At 44.9% G+C, this 19,618-nt stretch overlaps 1 protein-coding gene across 1 annotated transcript in view; it reads right to left on the reverse strand.

Moving 5' to 3' along the window:
* Positions 1 to 872: 872 nt before the first annotated feature.
* LOC125488034 overlaps positions 873 to 19,618 on the reverse strand; it is a 30,379-nt gene continuing 11,633 nt past the window's right edge. Inside the window, exon 4 of the mRNA XM_048620797.1 lies at positions 873 to 1,711. Coding sequence (XP_048476754.1) covers positions 963 to 1,711 — 749 coding nt within the window. The 3' untranslated portion in view covers positions 873 to 962. The remainder of the gene's footprint in view (positions 1,712 to 19,618) is intronic.

Consider the following 19,618-nt stretch of genomic DNA (forward strand, 5'->3'; position numbering starts at 1 on the left):
GAGCTTCACTCTGTACCTGACCCTGTGCTGTCTAGGTCTTGGGAATATTTGATTGGGATCCTGTAGAAGCAGCTTTAGTCTACATCTAAGCCCATGCTGTACCTGTCCTGTGAGTATTTAATGGGAATAGTGTGTGGAGTGGGAGAGCATTAATCTCTATGTAACCATCTGCATTACCTGCAGTGCCATTCTGCCCCACTACCCTAGCTAAACACACCCCTTCAATCAGCCAATCATTCCCTCTTAGCTACCCAATGCTTCTCTCTCACCATCTGCTGCATTGGCCGGACATCAACACATCACCCACTAAACACTGGCCTGGATGGGTGCAGCTCCAACAACACTCAAAAAACTCGACACCATCCAACACAAAGCAGCCCACTTGATTGGCTGCACATCCACAAGCATCCACACTCTCTCCCACTGGCGCTAATTAGCATCAGTTTATACCATCTGTAAAATGCACTGTAGATCCTGAGACAGCGCCTTCCAAACCCACAACCATTTCCACCTAGAAGGACAAGGGCAACAGATAAATGGGAAGACCCCATCCCCTATAAGTTCTCCTCCAAGCCACTCACCATTCGGGCTGCGATGCTGGGTCAAAATCCTGAAATTCCCTCCCGAAAGGCATTATGGGTCTGACACTTGGACTACAGTATTCAAGAAGGCAACTCACCACCATCTTCTCAAGGGGTAACTGGGCTTCCGCAATTAAAGTCTGGGCCAAACAGCAATGTCCACATCCACAGTGAATAAGAATATTTCATGGTCTGGAAACAATAGGATTCATGTGTGGTTTCACTCAGGAGTTTTGTTTATTCACAACACAAGGATTTTGTACAAACAGGTATTTTACTGCATTACTGATCTTCGCTTTAAACCTAGACAATGTTGCTGCATAAATAAATGTGTTTGTGCAACAACTTACATTCTGTCGCATAAACCTAATTCTTTTGAAGTTATATAGAAAAGATGCATAATTGGTAGGCTCCATATCTCAAATAACATAAGAAATTTACAACATAGATTAACCACAGGAGGATAAAGCTCCCAGAGATGGTAAGGAGCAAAATCACAGACTTCCTTCTGCTCTCCATCTCTGGGTCTCTGTGATTCTCTTCTTTGCTCTCACCCTTCAGCCTCTTCCGGACTCGACTGCTCACTAAAATGTGACTGACCGTCAGAGCATTGAGCAATAGAATTAAAGTGAATGGCAGTAAAGGGGTTACAACTGTATCAAGCCAATCTAATGCCACCCACCAAGGCTCACTATAGTAGCTTGACATTGTTATGCAGTAATATGGTACATTGTTGATTATCGTCTCAGGCTCATATTGAAAGCAGAAGGGGATGTTTTTCAAACAGAGCAGGGTGCAGGTTGTTGCTAGAACCACAGTCGCAGTTTTCTCAGTGCAATATTTTGTTTTTAGCTTCTGACAACAAATGGTCACAAATTGGTCAAAGGAGAAAGTGACGGTGAACCAGACAGAGCAGGCCCAGGCTGCATGGTGCATGGCCCCATTAACACTACACACGTAAGTGATGTCCAGGAAAGACTGCGGGTAATAATAAAAGCAAAATCTCCACAGTATAATATCAGTGATAGTGACCATCATATCGGCAGCTGCCATAACCACCAGGTAGCGAGTAGTGCAACGGGAAACACCGTACTTTCCTTGGGAAAGGATTGCAATTGCCAGCAAATTAACTGTGGAAGACAAATGGGAAAAGAGGCATTGAATTATTGATCAGAAAGTCCCCTTGCCTGTTCCTGAGAGCAGTGATTTTTACAATCATAAAAACTGTTGGACTGTGGGAGTGATAGCTGTGGAAGTGGTTAGGGTTAAGTGAGTTTGAATTTTAAGACTATCATACCTGCCCCAAATTTGCCTCCAACCTAATCACACCAGAGACTTTGAGTCAGGTCAGGAACACAGCTCACACTCCCTCCGAGGAGCTTAGTCTGTAAGGGAATTATCTGATAGTTTGTGATTAATTGAATAGTTGAATGGCTTGAATTGAATGGTCTCCTCCTGTTCCTATGTTCCTGTAAGTGTTGGAAAATGAGATTAGAATAGTTAAGTGCTTGTTTTAGATTGGTTTGGACGCAATTGGCTGAAGGGTCTTTTGCTTTGCAATAGATTTGTCTGTCTCTGCCTCTATTACTCAAATTGACAGGATGAACTTGGCACAAGAAAGCAGAGACGATGTGGTGATTGAATCACATACAAAGTGACTGAAGTGAGTTTTAAATTGCAGATAGGGATCAGCTGTGGCAGTTTGTTCATTCCAATCAGTTTCTCAAAAATGTCTCAGAAACAAAGACATTTGAAGGTTTCAGGGAACAGGTTCACTAACAGGAAAAAGCAGCAACACAGGTCAATGAGGCCCCACTCACCTAAACAAAACCTTGAGAATTTTTCCACATTGATGGAGAAATAGTCTTTTTAAAGGTACTTGGATTCATACTTGAAATGTCAAGTAAGAGGGCAGCGGAATGGTGACGCTGATTGGCTACCGTGGGGAAGATTTGTATCAGTGCAGTCACTGCATCCAGAAGGTGGTTTGTGGAGGAGCTGTTGTCAAGTGACAGTTCAAACCCCAAACACTTCCTTAGTGTTTCCCTCCCTACCACCTCATAAAAAAAAAACAAAACACACGCACACGCACACGCACACGCACACGCACACGCACACGCACACGCACACGCACACGCACACTGTGAGGACCAGAGAGCATCCTGGGAAGGTGAGCGAGAGAAGACCTACCTTGGGTATTTGCAGCAATAAGTAAGGGTAAGTGTTTAGTAAATTTTCTTAAACAGCTTAATTGGGTGATGGTGATGTCAGTCAGAGGGGTTAAGTGCTGCAATTGTGAGATGTAGGAGATCCTTTCCAGTGTCTTGGACAATGACATCTGTGGAAAGTGCACCCAAATACAACTCCTCACAGAGCGCATGGATAGGTTGGAGTGGCAATTGGATGCACTTAGGAGCATGAAGGTGGTGGAAAGCGTAATGGACAGGAGTTTTAGAGTTGTGGTGACACCCAAGGTGCAGGCAGATAGATGGGTAACCACTAGAAGGGGTAGGCAGCCAGAGCAGGAATCCCCTGTGGTTGTCCCCCTCTCTAACAAGTATACCGTTTTGGATACTGTGGGGAAGATGACCTATCAGGGGGTAACAGCAGCAGCAGCCAGACTGGTGGCACCACAACTAGCTCTGTTCTTAAGAAGGGAAGGACTAGAGCAGTAGTTATAGGGGACTCTATAGTTAGGGGTCCAGATGGGTGCTTCTGTGGACACAAAACAGACTCCAGGATGGTATGTTGCCTCCCTGGTGCCAGGGTCCAGGATGTCTCTGAATGGGCAGCAGGCGTTCTGAAGGGAAAGGGTGAACAGCCAGAGGTCATGGTGTACTAACGACATAGGTAGGATGATTGACGAGGTCCTGCAGCAGCAGTTCAGGGAGTTGGGTAAAAGGTTGAAAAGCAGGACCTCCAAGGTTGTAATCTCGGGATTACTCCCTGTGCCACGTGCCAGTGAGGCTAGAAATAGGAAGATAGGAAGAAGCTCAATGCGTAGCAAAACAGATGGTGTAAGAGGGAGGGTTTCACATATCTGGACCATTGGGATCTCTTCCGGGGCAGGTGGGACCTGTACAAGAAGGACAGGTTGCAACTAAACTGGAGGGGCACAAATATTCTGGCTGGGAGGTTTGCTGGTGTCATTCAGGAGGATTTAAACAAGATTGGCAGAGGGTGTGGGAACCAAAGCAAAGCTGAATTGATTGAGAGGGAACTAGAGAATAGGGCCAGTAAGATTCAGAGGAAGAGCAGGCAGGGTGTGGTTGCTGATCAAACTGGGTCTGGTGGACTGAAGTGCATCTGTTTCAATACGAGAAGTGTAACAGATAAGGCAGATGAACTTCAAGCTTGGCTTGGTACTTGGAACTATGATGTTGTTTCTATTACAGAGGCTTAGTTAAGGGAGGGACAGGATTGGCAGCTTAACGTTCCAGGATACAGATGTTTCAGGCGAGATAGAGGGGGATATAAAAGGGGTGGGGGAGTTGCACTACTTGTTAAGGAGAATAACACAGCTGTACTGTGGGAGGACACCTCAGATGGCTCATACATCGAGACAATATGGGTAGAGCTCAGGAACAGGAAGGGTGCAATCTCAATGTTTGGGGTTTACTATAGGCCTCCCAACAGCTAGAGGGAGATAGAGGAACATATATGTAGGCAGATTTTGGCAAGATGTAAAAGTAACAGGGCTGTTGTCGTGGGTGATTTTAACTTCCCATATATTGACTGGGATTCACTTAGTGCTTGGGACGTGGATGGGCAGAATTTGTTAGGAGCATCCAGGAGGGCTTCTTGAAACAATATGTAGATGGTCCAACTAGGAAAGGGGCCATACTGGACCTAGTATTGGGGAATGAGCCTGGCGACGTGTTCGATGTCTCAGTAGGGGAGCAGCTTGGGAACAGTGATCACAAATCAGTAAGCTTTAAGGTACTGATGGATAAAGATAAGCGTAGTTGTCAGGTGAAGTTGCTAAATTGGGAGAAGGCTAATTACAACAATATTAGGCAGGAACTGAAGAATGTAGATTGGAGGCAGATGTTTGAGGGCAAATTAACATCTGGTATGTGGGAGGCTTTGAAGTGTAAGTTGATAGGAACTCGACAACACATTCCTGTAAGGATGATGGATAAGTATGGTAAGTCTAGGGAAACGTGGATAACAAGAGATATTGTGAGCAGAGTCAAAAAGAAAAAGGAAGCATTTGTCAAGGCTAGGAGGCTGGGAACACATGAAGCAAGGGTGGAATACAAGCAAAGTCAAAAGAAATTTAAGTGTGTAGATAGTTTGGGTCATGTTGAGATCAAAAGGGAGGAGGCAATGGGGGGGACTTTAAAAACATTTAGGTAGACAAGTTCCCAGGACCTGATGGGAAACACCCCAGAGAGACAAGGGAGTAAATTGCTGGGGCCTTGAGGGAAATCGTATCCTCGCTGGCTACAGGGGAGGTCCCAGAGAATGGGAGAACAGCTCATGTTGTTCCTATGTTTAAGAAGAGTGGCAGGGATAATCCAGCTAATTATAGGCCAGTGAGTCTTACGTCAGTGGGAGGGAAATTATTGGAGAAAATTCTTCAAGACAGGATTTGCTTTCACTTGGAAATAAGTGGGCATATTTGCGAAAGGCAACATGGTTTTGTGAAGGGGAGGTCATGTCTCATGAACTTGACTGAGTTTTTTGAGAAAGTGACGAAGATGATCAGTGAGGGTAGGCAGTGGATGTTGTCTACATGGACTTCAGTAAGGCCTTTGACAAGGTCCCTTACAGCAGACTGGTACAGAAGGTAAAGTTGCATGGGGTCAGAGGTGAGCTTACGAGATGGATAAAAAAAACTGTCTCGGTGATAGAAGACAGAGAGTAGCAGTGGAAGGGTGCGTTTCTGAATGGAAGGCTGTGACTAGTGGCATTCCTCAGAGATCAGTGTTGGGACCTTTGCTGTTTGTAATATATATAAATGATTTGGAGGAAAATGTAACTGGTCTGCTTAATAAGTTTGCGGATGACACAAAGGTTGGTGGAATTGCAGATAGTGATGAGGACCGTCAGAGGATATAGCAGGATATAGATCGGTTGGTGGCTTGGGCAGAGAGATGGCAGATGGAGTTTAATCCGGAAAAATGTGAGGTAATGCATTTTGGCAGGTCTAATCCAGATGGAAAATATACAGGAAATGTCAGAACCCTTAAAAGTACTGAGAGGCAGAGGGATCGAGATATACAAGTAAACAGGTTACTGAAACAGGCCGGGGCATTGAGTTTAAAAATTGGCAGGTAATGTTGCAGCTTTATAGAACCTTACTTAGGCTGCACTTGGAATATTGTGTTCAATTCTGGTTGCCACACTACCTGAAGGCTGTGGTGGCTTTGGAGAGGGTACAGAAAAGATTTACCAGGATGTTGCCTGGTATGGAGGGCATTAGCTATGAGGAGAGGTTGGAGAAACATGGGTTGTTCTCACGGGAACGACGAAGGTTGAGGGGGCAACCTGATAGAGGTCTACAAGATTATGAAGGGCATGGACAGAGTGGACAGTCAGAAGCTTTTTCCCAGGGTGGAAGAGTCAGTTACTAGGGGGCATAGGTTTAAGGTGCAAGGGGCAGGGTTTAAAGGTGATGTACGAGGCAATTTTTTTACAGAGAGGGTGATGGGTGCCTAGAACTCGCTGCCAGGAGAGGTAGTGGAAGTAGATACAATAGTGACTTTTAAAGAGTGTCTTGACAAATAGGATGGGAATAGAGGGATATGGTTCCCGGAAAGGTAGGGGGTTTTAGTTGTGACAGGCAGCATGTCAGTGCAGGCTTGGAGGGCTGAAGGGCCTGTTCCTGTGCTGTAATTTTCTTTGTTCTTTGTTCTATTGAAGTCTGCAGGCCTGGCAATGTAAGGATGGCCTGGGAGAGATTTACAGAACCCAGAAGGGCCTCTTCTGTTCCAAATGGTTATAGGATTCAAACTGAGGATTAGATAGGGTGGACAGTGGGAGCCTTTTTCCCCGGATGGTGGTGGCTAGCACGAGGGGACATAGCTTTAAATTGAGGGGTGATAGATATAGGACAGATGTCAGAGGTAGGTTCTTTACTCAGAGAGTAGTAAGGGCGTGGAATGCCCTGCCTGCAAAAGTAGTAGACTCGCCAACTTTAAGGGCATTTAAATGGTCATTGGATAAAGATATGGATGATAATGGAATAGTTTAGGTTAGATGGGCTTCAGATTGGTTTCACAGGTCGGCACAACATCGAGGGCTGAAGGGCCTGTACTGCGCTGTAATGTTCTATGTTTCAGAAAGTTACCCCCACAATCTGGATATACATGAAAACATTGAAGATTGGAACAGGAATCTGCCAATCAACCCCTCAAACCAGCTCCAAAATTCATTATGATCATGGCTGATCATTGAGCTCAATCCTCTAATCCCACCCTACCCCATTTTCCCATTTTCCTTGATCCCCTTAACCACAAGATCTATGTCTATCTCCTTCTTGCAAACACATAATGTTTTGGCTTCAACCACATTCTGTGGCAGTGAATTCCACAGGCTCTCCACTCTCTAGGTGAAGGAATTTCTCCTTGTCTCAGTCCTAAAAGCTTTACCCCCTTATCCTTATACTTTGACCCTTGGTTCTGTACTCCCCCACCATCAGGAACATCCTTTCTTTGTCTAACCTGTCAATTACAGCAGTAAGAGTGACCCCAAAACTAAGAGATGTGCACCATCCAGTTCATCATGAAGAGTCTACATGTTACTGACCACAACCTTTTGTCTGATGTCTCGACTTCACCTTTTTTGTGACATTTGTTCCTCAGTTGTGGGTACCTCTCATCACAGCCACAAACCTCACTAAGCAAGGGACAAGAGCGGCAGAGCTTACCAGTACAACGACTCCAAGTTACAGATAAATTTGATCCATCAATCAGTAACCAATTATAGAAATTGATAAATCATGAACTAAAGCCCAATATTTACTCAGGGTTTATGTCCCACAGAATCTCCAGTGTGTTAGATGAAGGGCTTGCATTGCAATAAACTGTCTGCTCAGTGTAAGTTTCAGTCATTATATGGATGCTTTGAAGACTACACTATCATCGTACATGGATTGTAACAAACTCCCATCTTTCTCTGCTGGGGAAGTTCTATCGGAAACAGAAAATCTATACATATTTCACTGCTTATACTTCAGAACTCAAAACAGTTTTCACTTTCATACATGCATTGCATAAACATAGGGGCAGTTCCATGAAATAGAGAAATAGACAGCCCCTAAGCAAAAGGTTAAATAGAAACAGCAAGCATTTTCATTGTATTAAATGTGACCCATATTAAGTGCAATTCTATATGGACAGAGAATCCCATTCAGATAGGTTCTATGGCTCAGAAATTCCCAATGGATGGAGTGTCATTATCAATTTTGACAATGGGACATAGGAACAGGAATAGGCTTTAAAGTTTTCGTGAAGATTTGTAGCTCGGATTGTGGATGAGGTTGTAGACATGTTTGCCGAGCCGGTGGGTTTGTTTGCAAATATTGCGTCACCCTGCTAGGTAACATCGTCAGTGTGCCTCCGGTGAAGCGTCCCGTTTGTTATTTATATGCGTGTCTCTTGTTGTCCATGTGTAGTGAGACAAGTGAGAATTGGTTGTATCTCTGCTGGCTTCAGGTAAAAAGCCAACCAGTACCCAAAACCAGTAAAACCAGTGCAGTATACAAAATACCATGCAAGGACTGTGAGAAACACTACATAGGCCAAACCAGAAGACTACTGACAATACAGGGGATACACGAACACCAACTAGCCAGCAAGAGACACGACCAATTCTCACATGTCTCATCACACATGGACAAAGAGCGACACAAATTCGACTGGGACAACACATTGATAATCACACATGCCAAACAGAGACAAGCCAGGGAATTCCTGGAGGCCTGGTATTCCAACCAGAACTCTATCAACAAATACTTTTAATTAGACCCTGTGTACAAACCACTGAGAAACAGAACCAGGAGTAATACCAACCACCCCAGCAAACCGAGGCATTCAAATAACAAATGGGACAGTTTTTGAGTTATAAGGAGAGGTTGGATAGGCTAGGACTTTTTCCCTGAAATGTCAGAGGCTGAGGGGTGACCTTATAGAAGTTTATAAAGTCATGAGGGACATGGATAAGGTGAATAGCTAAGGTCTTTTTCCCAGGGTTGGAGGAGTCCAAAACTAATGGGCATAGGTTTAAGGTGAGAGGGGAAAGATTTAAAAGGGATGTGAGGGGCAATTTATTTTACATAGAGGATGGTGCATGTTTGGAACAAGCTGCCAGAGGAAGTGATAGTGACGGGTACAATTACAATATTTCAAAGACATTTGGGCAGGTACATGGATAGGAAAGAATTGGAGGGATGTGGGCCAGGAGCAGGCAGTTGGGACTAGTTCATTTTGGGATGCCTGGTCAGCATGGACGAGTTGGACTGAAGGGTGTGTTTCTGTGTTATATGACTCTGTGACTCTAAGAGAGTGACTGGTCCAGAAACAAACTGTCGTTGACCAACCAGCAGGAGGCGCTACAACAATAGCTGGGTATCCTTGACACCAGCCGCTGAAAGTAAACATTGAGGTTCAAGCAGGCAGTGAAGAACATAAATGGTATATTGATAGCTAGAGGATTCGAGTACAGAAGCAAGGATGGCTTGCTGTAATTGTACAGGGCCTTGGTGAGACCACACTTGGAGTATTGTGTGCAGTTTTGGTCGCCTTATCTGAGGAAGGATATTTTGGTGATGGAGGGAGGGCAGTAAAGGTGTAAAAGATTGATTCCTGGGATGGCAGGACTGACATATGAAGAGAGATTGGATCAGTTAGGATTATATTCAGTGGAGTTTAGAAAAATGAGGGGTGTATTTCATAGAAACCTTTAAAATTCTAACAGGACTAGACAGGGTAAACATAGAAAGGATGTTCTCGATAACTGTGGAGTCTAGAACCAAGGTCTCACAGCGTAAGGACACGGGGTAGACCATTTAGGACCAAGATGGGGAGAAATGTCTTCGCCCAGAGAGTGGGGTGCCTGTGGAATTCTCTGCCACAGAAAGTTGTTGAGGCCAAAAGATTGAATGTTTTCGAAAAGGTATTAGACATTGTTACTAGGGTTAAAGGTATCAAAGTGTATGGGAAGAAAGCAGGAACTAAGGACTGATTTGGATAGTCAGCCATGATCATATTGAATGGTGCAGCTCAGGCTCAAAGGGCTGAATGGCCTACTCCTGCTCCTATTTTTGATGGTTCTCTGTTTCAAATGGTCAAGGCACAACAAGCACACAAAGAGAAGAAGGGATTTGTTGAGATTTCCCATAACAACAAAAGAGGCCAGGGTAAATGCAGCAAGACCAGAAACACAACCAACACTGTGCTACTGTTCACCAGGATTGTATTGAAGGGATTGTCAGATTGAGAGTCCAGGGTGTTGGCTGAGAACATAACCCTTAAACAGCAATATTTCACAATCATAGGCAATGCACTATTTACAACACAAGCCTAAATATTCCAGGTTCCCTTCAGGAAGCTGGAGAGGATTTCACAAGGCATTACTATTTCGGACTGAGATGAGGAGAACTATCCTCATCCAGAGGATGGTAATCCTGTGGGATTCTCCTCCGCAAAAGGCTACAGAGGTCTAGTAACTGAGACAAAAATAGATGAATGTCTACCAGCTTACTGTATCCAGGGTTATGGGGGTAGTGCGGGATTCTGGCATTGAGACAGAAGACCAATTCATCCACTAACTGTCTCTCTCTCTCTGTGCCCACCTATCTTTATCCATCTCTCTGTCCTGAACCTTCTCAAGGTGTCTCTCACTCTCTTTTCTCTCTTTCATTATCTCTTTGGTTTCCTTCCTGTTCTTTTATATTCGGTCTATGCTCATCATTGCCTGTATTACTCTCTTCCACACCATCTGTTACTCCCTCATTCTCTCTGCCCTTCTGTCTCCGTGTCTTGCTGCCTTCCCCTTTGTCCTCATCCATGTCACAAGATTCCTCTCTATCTTACCTCATCTCCCACTCATTCTTCATCTCTTGCTATCTGTCTCTCTATACATTCAGCTTTCTCTTTTGTTTTCCTGACATGTAGTCTCTCTCCTTCTGCTTCTCTACCTGTTTCTCACTTTCTGACTCCATGTTTCTTTCTACCTCTCTCCCTCTCTGACTGCCCCTCTGTCTGTCTGTGCGTCTCTCTCTTTCTGTCTCTTTACCTCTTCCTTTCTGTCTCATGTTTTCTGTCTCTCCACGACTCTTTGTCTCAAAGACAGATTTTGTCTGTGTTCTTTTCCCACTCTCACCACCCCCCCAACTGTCTTTCAATCAGTCTATCTCTCACTTTCTCTTTTTATGTCTCTGTGTCACTCTGTCTGCCCCCTTCTTCTTTCTCACTCTGGCTCTGCCTCTCTCTCTCTCTCTCTCCCCCTGCTGTTAGCAATGCTCTGCATCATAAAGCAGCCATTCAGCGAACTAAGAATCACTGAATCCCTGAATGCCAGATAGAGGCCATTTGGCCCTTCACATCTGCACCCTTCGAACAGCATCCAACCCAAACCTGCGTTTCCCATGGCTAACCCACCCAGCCAGCACATCCTTGCACAATGTGGACAATAATGTTAAATGTTTTCATATTTCTGTGGTTCCTAACATTCAGACATATCCTGTATTGAAGTAATTCACGCTGGTATTTCAGGGGGTGGGATGATGAAAAGGAGAATAGAGAACCCAGTGGGACAAACTAGCGCCGGTCACCACCTCTTCCCCACAGCTTGGCAGCCAACCAAAGGACACTCGCTGAAGTTGAGGGCACTGTTGAAACCCTCCCAGACCATGTGCGCACACAGCAAGATCCCAGGAGCCTGGGTCACACTTTCTTTTCTCAGTTTTGTTGTTGTTGTTGTTGTTGGTCAATGGGGTAAGGACGTTCTGGCGATGGAGGACGAGCAGCGAAAGGTCTCCCAGACTGATCCCTGGGATGGCTGGACTGATGGATGAGGAGAGATTGAATCAGTTTGAAGTATGTTCACTGGAGTTTAGCAGCATGAGGGGGTATCTTATAGACTATAAAATTATAACAGGATCAACCCAGGAAATATATTCCCAATAATCAGGGGGGCGATGGTGGTGGTGGTGACCAGGGCCAGGGGTGGGTCACAGCCTAAAGGTGACCAAGCAGGACTGAGATGAGGAGAAATGTCTTCACCCAGAAAGTGGGGGGCCTGTGGGATTCTCTGCTACAGAAAGCATCCAGGGCTGGAAGAAAGTGTTTTGGAATAATGTGCAATTCTGGTCTCCCTCTAAAGGAAGGATGTTGTTAAACTTGAAAGGGTTTAGAAAAGATTTCCAAGGATGTTGCTAGGGTTGGAGGGTTTGAGCTATAGGGAGGGGCTGGATAGGCTGGGGCTATTTTCCCTGGAGTGTTGGAGGCTGAGGGCTGACTTTGTAGAGGTTTATAAAATTATGAGAGGCATGGATAGGGTGAAAAGCCAAGGGCTTTTCCCCCAGGGTGCAGGAGTCCAAAACTAGAGGGTATAGGTTGAAGGTGAGAGGGGAAAGATTTAAAAGGGACCTGAGGGGCAACTTTTTCACACAGAGGGTGGTGTGTGTATGGAATTAACTGCCAGAGGAAGTGGTGGAGGCTGGTACAGTTACAACATTTAAAAGGCATCTGGATGGGTAGATGAACAGGAAGGGTTTAGAGGGATATGGTCCAAATGCTGGTAAATGGGACTAGATTTATTTAAGATATCTGGTCGGCATGGATGAGTTGGGCCAAAGGGTCTGTTTCCATGCTGTACATCTCCGACTGGCTGACTTTTATCTCTGTTAGAAAAAGCTAGTTTCATTCATTCAGACAGCGGCTGCTGATTTCTCCTCCATGGGGGTGGCCATCTTGGGATGACATCACCATGCAGACCCTGGCACCTTTGCATCTCTCAGGTCATTGTGAGACTGTCAGAAATAATAGAATGAACAGCAGGACAGGAACAAAGTGGCATGGGGAGGCCAGCAGAGGGTGATATTGTGAGATAGTGAGAACTGCCGATGCTGGAGTCAGAGATAACACAGTGTGGAGCTGGAGGAACAGAGCAGGCCAGGCAGCATCAGAGAAACAGGATTCACTTTTACACACAAGAGGGACAGACACAGATAGAAAGAGTCAGAGACATTGATTCATCACTTTTTAATTCATTCATTCAAACTTCCCTCCAGGACAAAGTATGTCCCATTGCAGGTAGAGGTGGGCACACACATACACAGATACACAAAGACACACACAGAGACATACACAGAAAAACACACAATGGTTGACAGCAGAGACATTCCCCTTTAGTTACCACAGCCAGACTTGTTCCCTTTTTTGAAAATACTCACAGCTGTGGCATCTTGGAGCTCTGCTCCTTCTCGGTAAGGGCATGTAGCTGCAGGAGGAGCTCATTGCCTTCACACCTCAATGCCTCAGCGGGGATACCGTCTGCTCCAACAGTCGAATTGTTCTTAAACTGGAGGATGGCCTTATTTAAGTCGTGCAGGGCTGAAGTGTCACTGAGCTCATGGTGTATAACATGCTGTGGGATGTGTTCAAGAACGCTCGAATCAATGACAGAGCTCCGAGCCCCAGTTGAGAAGGTTTCTGAAGTGCTCCCCCCACAGCATTGTTTGATGGCTTCTTTATCTTTGATAAGAGTCACTCTGGCCTTAACCAGCAGTTTGATTTGCGTGAGTGTGTGTTTATATTTGGGGGGAGATGGTGTGTGTGTGTGTGTGTGTGGTCAGGGGGGTATGGGGTGTGTGTGTGGGGGGGGGGGGTTGTTTATTTGTGTGGAAGTGTGTTTGTGGGGGAGGGTATACGTGTGTTTGTGTGTTTGTATGTGTGTGAGAGAGTGTGTGCAGGAATTTTACATTCGATGTCCATGTTACAAATCTCCCATTCTGTAGTTTACTGACTCTGGGTATTTTTGAGCAAATGCTGTTGTCTTATGGAAAACTTCAGCCAGTCAGAGTAACTTGTAAAGCAGCTGAAATCAACAGCTGCTGAACTCCAATACATCATTGAGTACATGCCCGTGTTTCTGGGATTAGTTGACCGCTCATGTCCTTCCCAGTATCTTTTATAAGTTCAAATGATTCATTTAGAGAGTTTTCTGTTGTTGTTCAGATTCTTTAAACTTTATATGATGTGGAAAAACAATTATCTTTGTGCTAAAATCCATGATTTCATTCTGGGCTCAGGCACAAAGCATGTTTAATTCATAACTTCAAGTTTCTTTTCTCCTTTCCCTCCCTTACACATTTAGTCGTGTGGTGATTGTATTCTTGTCTGGGCGCAAGTGTGGGTTTTCTAAATGCACCATTCACTAACTGATGGTCATAGCAGTGTTTGATCTACTGTTCATTATTCTTGATGTCATACTTCATCAATTTCATTACTATTATTATCCACAGTGTTTCCTAGACATCGCTCCTGTTTGTAGTGTTATCCATGTCCTCAGCCACTTGATTATTCTATCTGGTTTACTGCTGCTTTTTCATTTGATTGATTTGTTGCCATTTATTTTCATCAGATGAAAACTAAGTATTGGACAGAGAAAACTGCATTGAGGCTTCTGGCAATAATTTGCCTTTTCTTTAAAGAACTTTCCGAACTATTTTTGATTTGAAAGTGGAAAAATCAGCAATGTTCCATGGTACTGTTATACCAGGTCCAGTTATTTTAAAGACCTGTCATTGGGCAAGTTTTAAATACTTTAAACAATTTTTAACACTTTTTTTCCCATTCACTTTAGTTCTCTTTCTCAACATTCTGACAGTCAGACACAACTTCGAGGCCATTAAGGTATGTAAGAGACTGAGGGGTCAGAGAAAAACAGAGAATGACCCAGAGATGAACAGCAGATGGAATTCTGTGATTTTACTCTTTGCAACATCCACCAGCTTCATACTTCACTGGTCTGTGTACTTTATATCACTTTCAAGTCTCTTCTCTTTTGGATTCTAATGCTTTATATCTCTGAACAAATCGCATGTATAACTGTGGAGCCTAAGTTGCTGCAAGAAATATTAGTGCAAAGAGGAAAAAATAAAAGAAAGAAAAGGGAAAGGAACTGGTGAGCAGTGGAACTCCAACTGGAATGTCTTACCCTGCCAGAGCTCCACTGCTCACCAGTTCCTTTTCCTTTTCTTTCTTTTATTTTCTCCTCTTTGCACTATTTTTTTCTTCCCTGCTACCAAACCTTTATCTACCCCGACCTGAGAATGGAGTCAAAGGAGGCGGGTCGAGCCCAGGTGGGAGCTGATCACGTGGATCAAGTCCTGCAGCGGCAGCGTAGCAAGCAGGGGCCGAGTCACAGACTGAGTCCCAAAGTGACGGCAGCAGAGTGAGCACGGGCTGAGTCCTGGAATGGGGAGCAGAGTAGGTGTGGGCTGGAGCCGGAATGTGTCTGGATTGGGGTTGCCTGGTGTTCTGGGGCTGGCAGGAACAGACTCATGTTGGAAAAGGACTAGAACTTCTGAAACATACATACTTTACAAGTCACCTTTATTATCATGCTGGATTTTTTAAACTCCTATGCTTACTTTTATTTTTTACTCCGTAACACTTAATGTGCTGTACCTAGGTACTCTGTAACTTAGATGGCACTGACAGGCAACATTACACACTTTTCACTGTATTCATTGCGTGCATGTGACACAAAGGCTGCTCCAGTTCCTATTTGTCACCGGCTAATCAATGAATTTGAGACTGCTTTTGGAATAGTGAACGGGAACACAACAACATGGAAGATTACTTGGTGTTCGAAACAAAAAGAAAAGGCCCAGGTGAGCTTCAGTGCTTCTTATTTAATAGAGATAAGGTGAAAAAACTCCATGTTGAGTAAGGATCTTGGATTTGACTGAGAGGCAAGCAGAGCAGGAAACATCGAATGCAGGCATTTGACTGACTAAAGTGAATGAAATGGCTGGAAGGTAAGTGCAGATGGCAGTCTTTACATTCACCACTGGAAGGTCAGGGCCTCATAAGAGTGACACAGAAACCAAGTCCAATGGCAGCAGGGTGGGTGTGGATTCCAGTACAGCATGAACGTCATGAGAAAATAAAAAACACAGCACCTGAAATCGATTCCACAAGTATACATTCTCGTTCATCATGGACAATATCACGTTCAGGCAATCCCAGGAAATAAATCCACCCTGAATGGAGAGAAATTTCCCTGGAACTGGAAAGACATCATTCTCCATTTAAATGTTCCGGTCATCTCCCCTGTCATCACTGAGACTTGTGTCTGCAGGAAACGTTGCAAGAGACAGTGCAGATTTTCAACTCCACGGTCAACTCCGTCCATCTCTGTACCATCCACAATGCCTTCCCCTCTAATCCTCACCATCAGATTCCACTCCCATCCTAACTCTCACATCCAGCTCCTCAACAATTTCTGCTCCAGTCTTCCTCTCTCAGATGCCTTGTCACTGGGGTTTAAGACACTCTCCTCAAATTGATGACACGTCAGTTCTCCACTGCACAATTTTTACCACCGTTTAGGCTCTTCTATGGTAGGGATATAGGGATTGGCTATGTCAGAGGAAAGGAATGACATTTGGGTTTAAGATTTCTGTCCCACATTAAGAATTAGTTCATAGAATCCCTACAGTGTGGAAGCAGGTGATTCGGCACATTGTGTCCATACCAACTCTCTGAAGAGCATCCCATCCAGACCGTGCCTCCCCCAACAATCCCTGTAATCCTGCATTTCCTGTGGCTAGCCATAAGATGATAAGGCATAGGAGCAGAAATTAGGCCATTTGGCTGATTGAGTCTGCTCCACCATTCAACCGTGGCTGATACGTTTCTCCACCCCACGCTCCCACTTTCTCCCTGTAACCCTTGATCCCCTTGATAATCATCAAGAACCTATCTATCTCAGTCTTAAATGTACTCAATGACCTGGCCTCCACAGCCTTCTGTGGCAGTGAATTCCATAGATTTACCACTCTCTGGCTGAAGAAGTTTCTCATTATCTCCGTTCTAAAAGGTCTTCCCTTTGCTCCAAGGCTGTACCCTCGGGTCCTAGTCTCTCCTACCAATGGAACCATCTTCCCACCACCCACTTTGTCCAGGCCATTCAGTATTCTGAACGTTTCAATTAGATCCCCCCTCATCCTTCTAAACTCCAATGAGTATCGTCCCAGAAACCTCAAACGTTCCTCGTATGTTAAGCTTTCCATGACTGGGAGCATTCTCGTGAACCTCCTCTGAACCCGCTCCAGGGCCAGTATATCCTTCCTGAGATATGGGACCCAAAACTGCACACAATACTCCAAATGTGGCCTGATGAGATCCTTATAAAGCCTCAGGAGTATATTCAAGTCCTCTCAAAATAAATGCCAACATTGCATTTGCCTTCCTGACTACTAACTCAATCTGCAAATTTACCTTGAGAGAATCCTGGACTAGAGCTCCCAAGTCTTTTTGCACATCAGACTTCTGAATTTTCTCCCCAGTTAGAAAACAGTCCATGCTTTTATTCTTCTTACCAAAGTGCATGACCTCACACTTTCCCACGTTGTACTCCATCTGCCACTTCTTTGCCCACTCTCCTAATCTGTCCAAATCCTTCTGCAGCCTCCCCACCTCCTCAATACTAACTGTCCCCCCACCTAACTTTGTACCATCTGCAAACTTAGACAGAATACCCACAGTTCCTTCATCTAGATCATTAATGTATAAAGTGAAAAGTTGTGGTCCCAACACTGACCCTTGCGGAACACCACTTGTCACCAGCTGCCATTCTGAGAAAGACCTTTTTATCCCCACTCTCTGCTTTCTGCCAGACAGCCAATTTTCTATTCATGCTAGCACCTTGCCTCTAACACCGTGGGCCCTTATCTTGCTCAACAGCCTCCTGTGCGGCACCTTGTCAAAGGCCTTCTTGAAGTCCAGGTAGATAACATCCATTGGCTCTCCTTGGTCTACCCTGCTTGTTACTTCCTCAAAGAATTCTAGCAGATTTGTCAGGCATGACCTCCCCTTGATGAAACCATGCTGACTTTGCCCTACTTTACCATACACTTCCAAATAATCAGAAATCTCATCCTTTACAATGGACTCCAAAATCTTACCCATGACTGAGGTTAGGCTAATCAGCCTGTAAATTTCCATCTTTTGCCTTACTCCCTTTTCAAACAGGGGTGTCACGGTAGTGATTTTCCAGTCCTCTGGGACCCTCCCTGACTCGAGCAATTCCTGAAAGATCACCAATAATGCTTCCACTATCTCTTCAGCTATCTCCTTTAGAACTCTGGGGTGTAGTCCATCTGGTCTGGGTTATTTATCCACCTTCAGGCCAATCAGTTTTACTAGCACCTTTTCCTTGGTGATGGCCACCATATTCAGTTCTGCTCCCTGACTGTCTTGAATTTTTGGGAGATTACTCGTGTCTTCCACCGTGAAGACTGTCGACTAACCATGAAGACTAACTCACCTAGCCTGCACATTAGCATGGCCAATCCACCTAACCCGCACATCTTTGGACTGTGTTCGGAAACTGGAGCACCTGTGGGAAATCCACATAAACACAGGGAGAATGTGCAAACTCCACATCATTGCCCAAGGGTGGGATCAAACCCAGGTCCCTGGAGCTGTGAGGCAGCACTGCTAACCACTGAGCCACTGTGCTGCCCTAGTTCTGGATATCTTGCCAGTTAAAATAAGCTCTAAACTTGCTCAGACTGAATCTCTGGAACATTAATTCCCTATTTTCCCTCAAACCTTCAGTCAGTGCTAGAGGAAGAATTTTCGACTAACTTTTCAAACCTCACCATCTTCTGTCCAACCGCCTCACTGATGGTCTTTTCATAGTGTTGCGTTCTCTTTGTAAAGTGAAGCTGTTTTGATCTTCCCTCTGATCACATTCACTCCCAGACAGATCAGCCAGAGACACAGTGCAGTGGCCTTGCCTTCCCTGGGTTTACTCGTGCAACCTCGTGCCTCAGACGAAGCCAGTTTACAACCCGATTGTTATGTTGGATCTCTCTTTGTGATGTACATTGTGAGGTAATACCTGTTCTGTGAGGTCACACTTTGGCCTGTCCAGTTCAAGGGGCCTCACCGCGATCAAACAGGGAGTTACCTCACTTTTCTCAGGTTACAATGTGCGGATCTTCCAGAATGCACAAAGCTGTCCCAGACACAGACAGGAGGGTGTACGGGTGATGGGACGGTGATGGAATTGCAATAATTCTTTGTGCCATCTCTTGGTAATATCCAGTAAACACGTGTCCATCTCCGTAACCTCCTCCAGCGCTGACACCCCTCACTATCTCTGTAACCTGTTGACTGCAGAGAGGGTAAATTCATTTCATAACTATTTAGAAATGTAGTTAATCCATTCAGGGAGAATATAGGTCCCAGTGACACATTTCTCTTAAAAAAAACTGATTTCATTCATTGACAGTGGCTACTGATAATAACTCCTCCTAGCCGCCAAACGGAGTGGCTCCGCCTCGTCCCACGGTCTTGAACTGTGTTACCTCTTGCCTCCTCTTCAGTCCTTCCCGCATAGGTGGCAGCCATATTCGTGAGACATCATGCGCAGACGTTTGCGTCACTCAGGTCATTGTGAGACTGTTAGAAATAATAGAATGAACAGCGGGACAGCAGCAAATTGTCCCAGAAAAAAAGAAATCTGCCGCTTGTGCAGTAGCGCAGAGAGGCCAATAGAGGGTGGCATTGTGTCACTTTACACAAAGGGACAGATAGGGAGTGTCAGAGACATTGATTCGTAGAACATAGAACATTACAGCGCAGTACAGGCCCTTCGGCCCTCGATGTTGCGCCGACCTGTGAAACCAATCTGAAGCCCATCTAACCTAAACTATTCCATTATCATCCATATGTTTATCCAATGCCCTTAAAGTGGGCGAGTCTACTATTTTTGCAGGCAGGGCATTCCACGCCCTTACTACTCTGAGTAAAGAACCTACCTCTGACATCTGTCCTATATCTATCACC

This window comes from Rhincodon typus, chromosome 48 (assembly GCF_021869965.1).
Source record: "Rhincodon typus isolate 14 chromosome 48, sRhiTyp1.1, whole genome shotgun sequence".
Taxonomy (NCBI): domain Eukaryota; kingdom Metazoa; phylum Chordata; class Chondrichthyes; order Orectolobiformes; family Rhincodontidae; genus Rhincodon; species Rhincodon typus.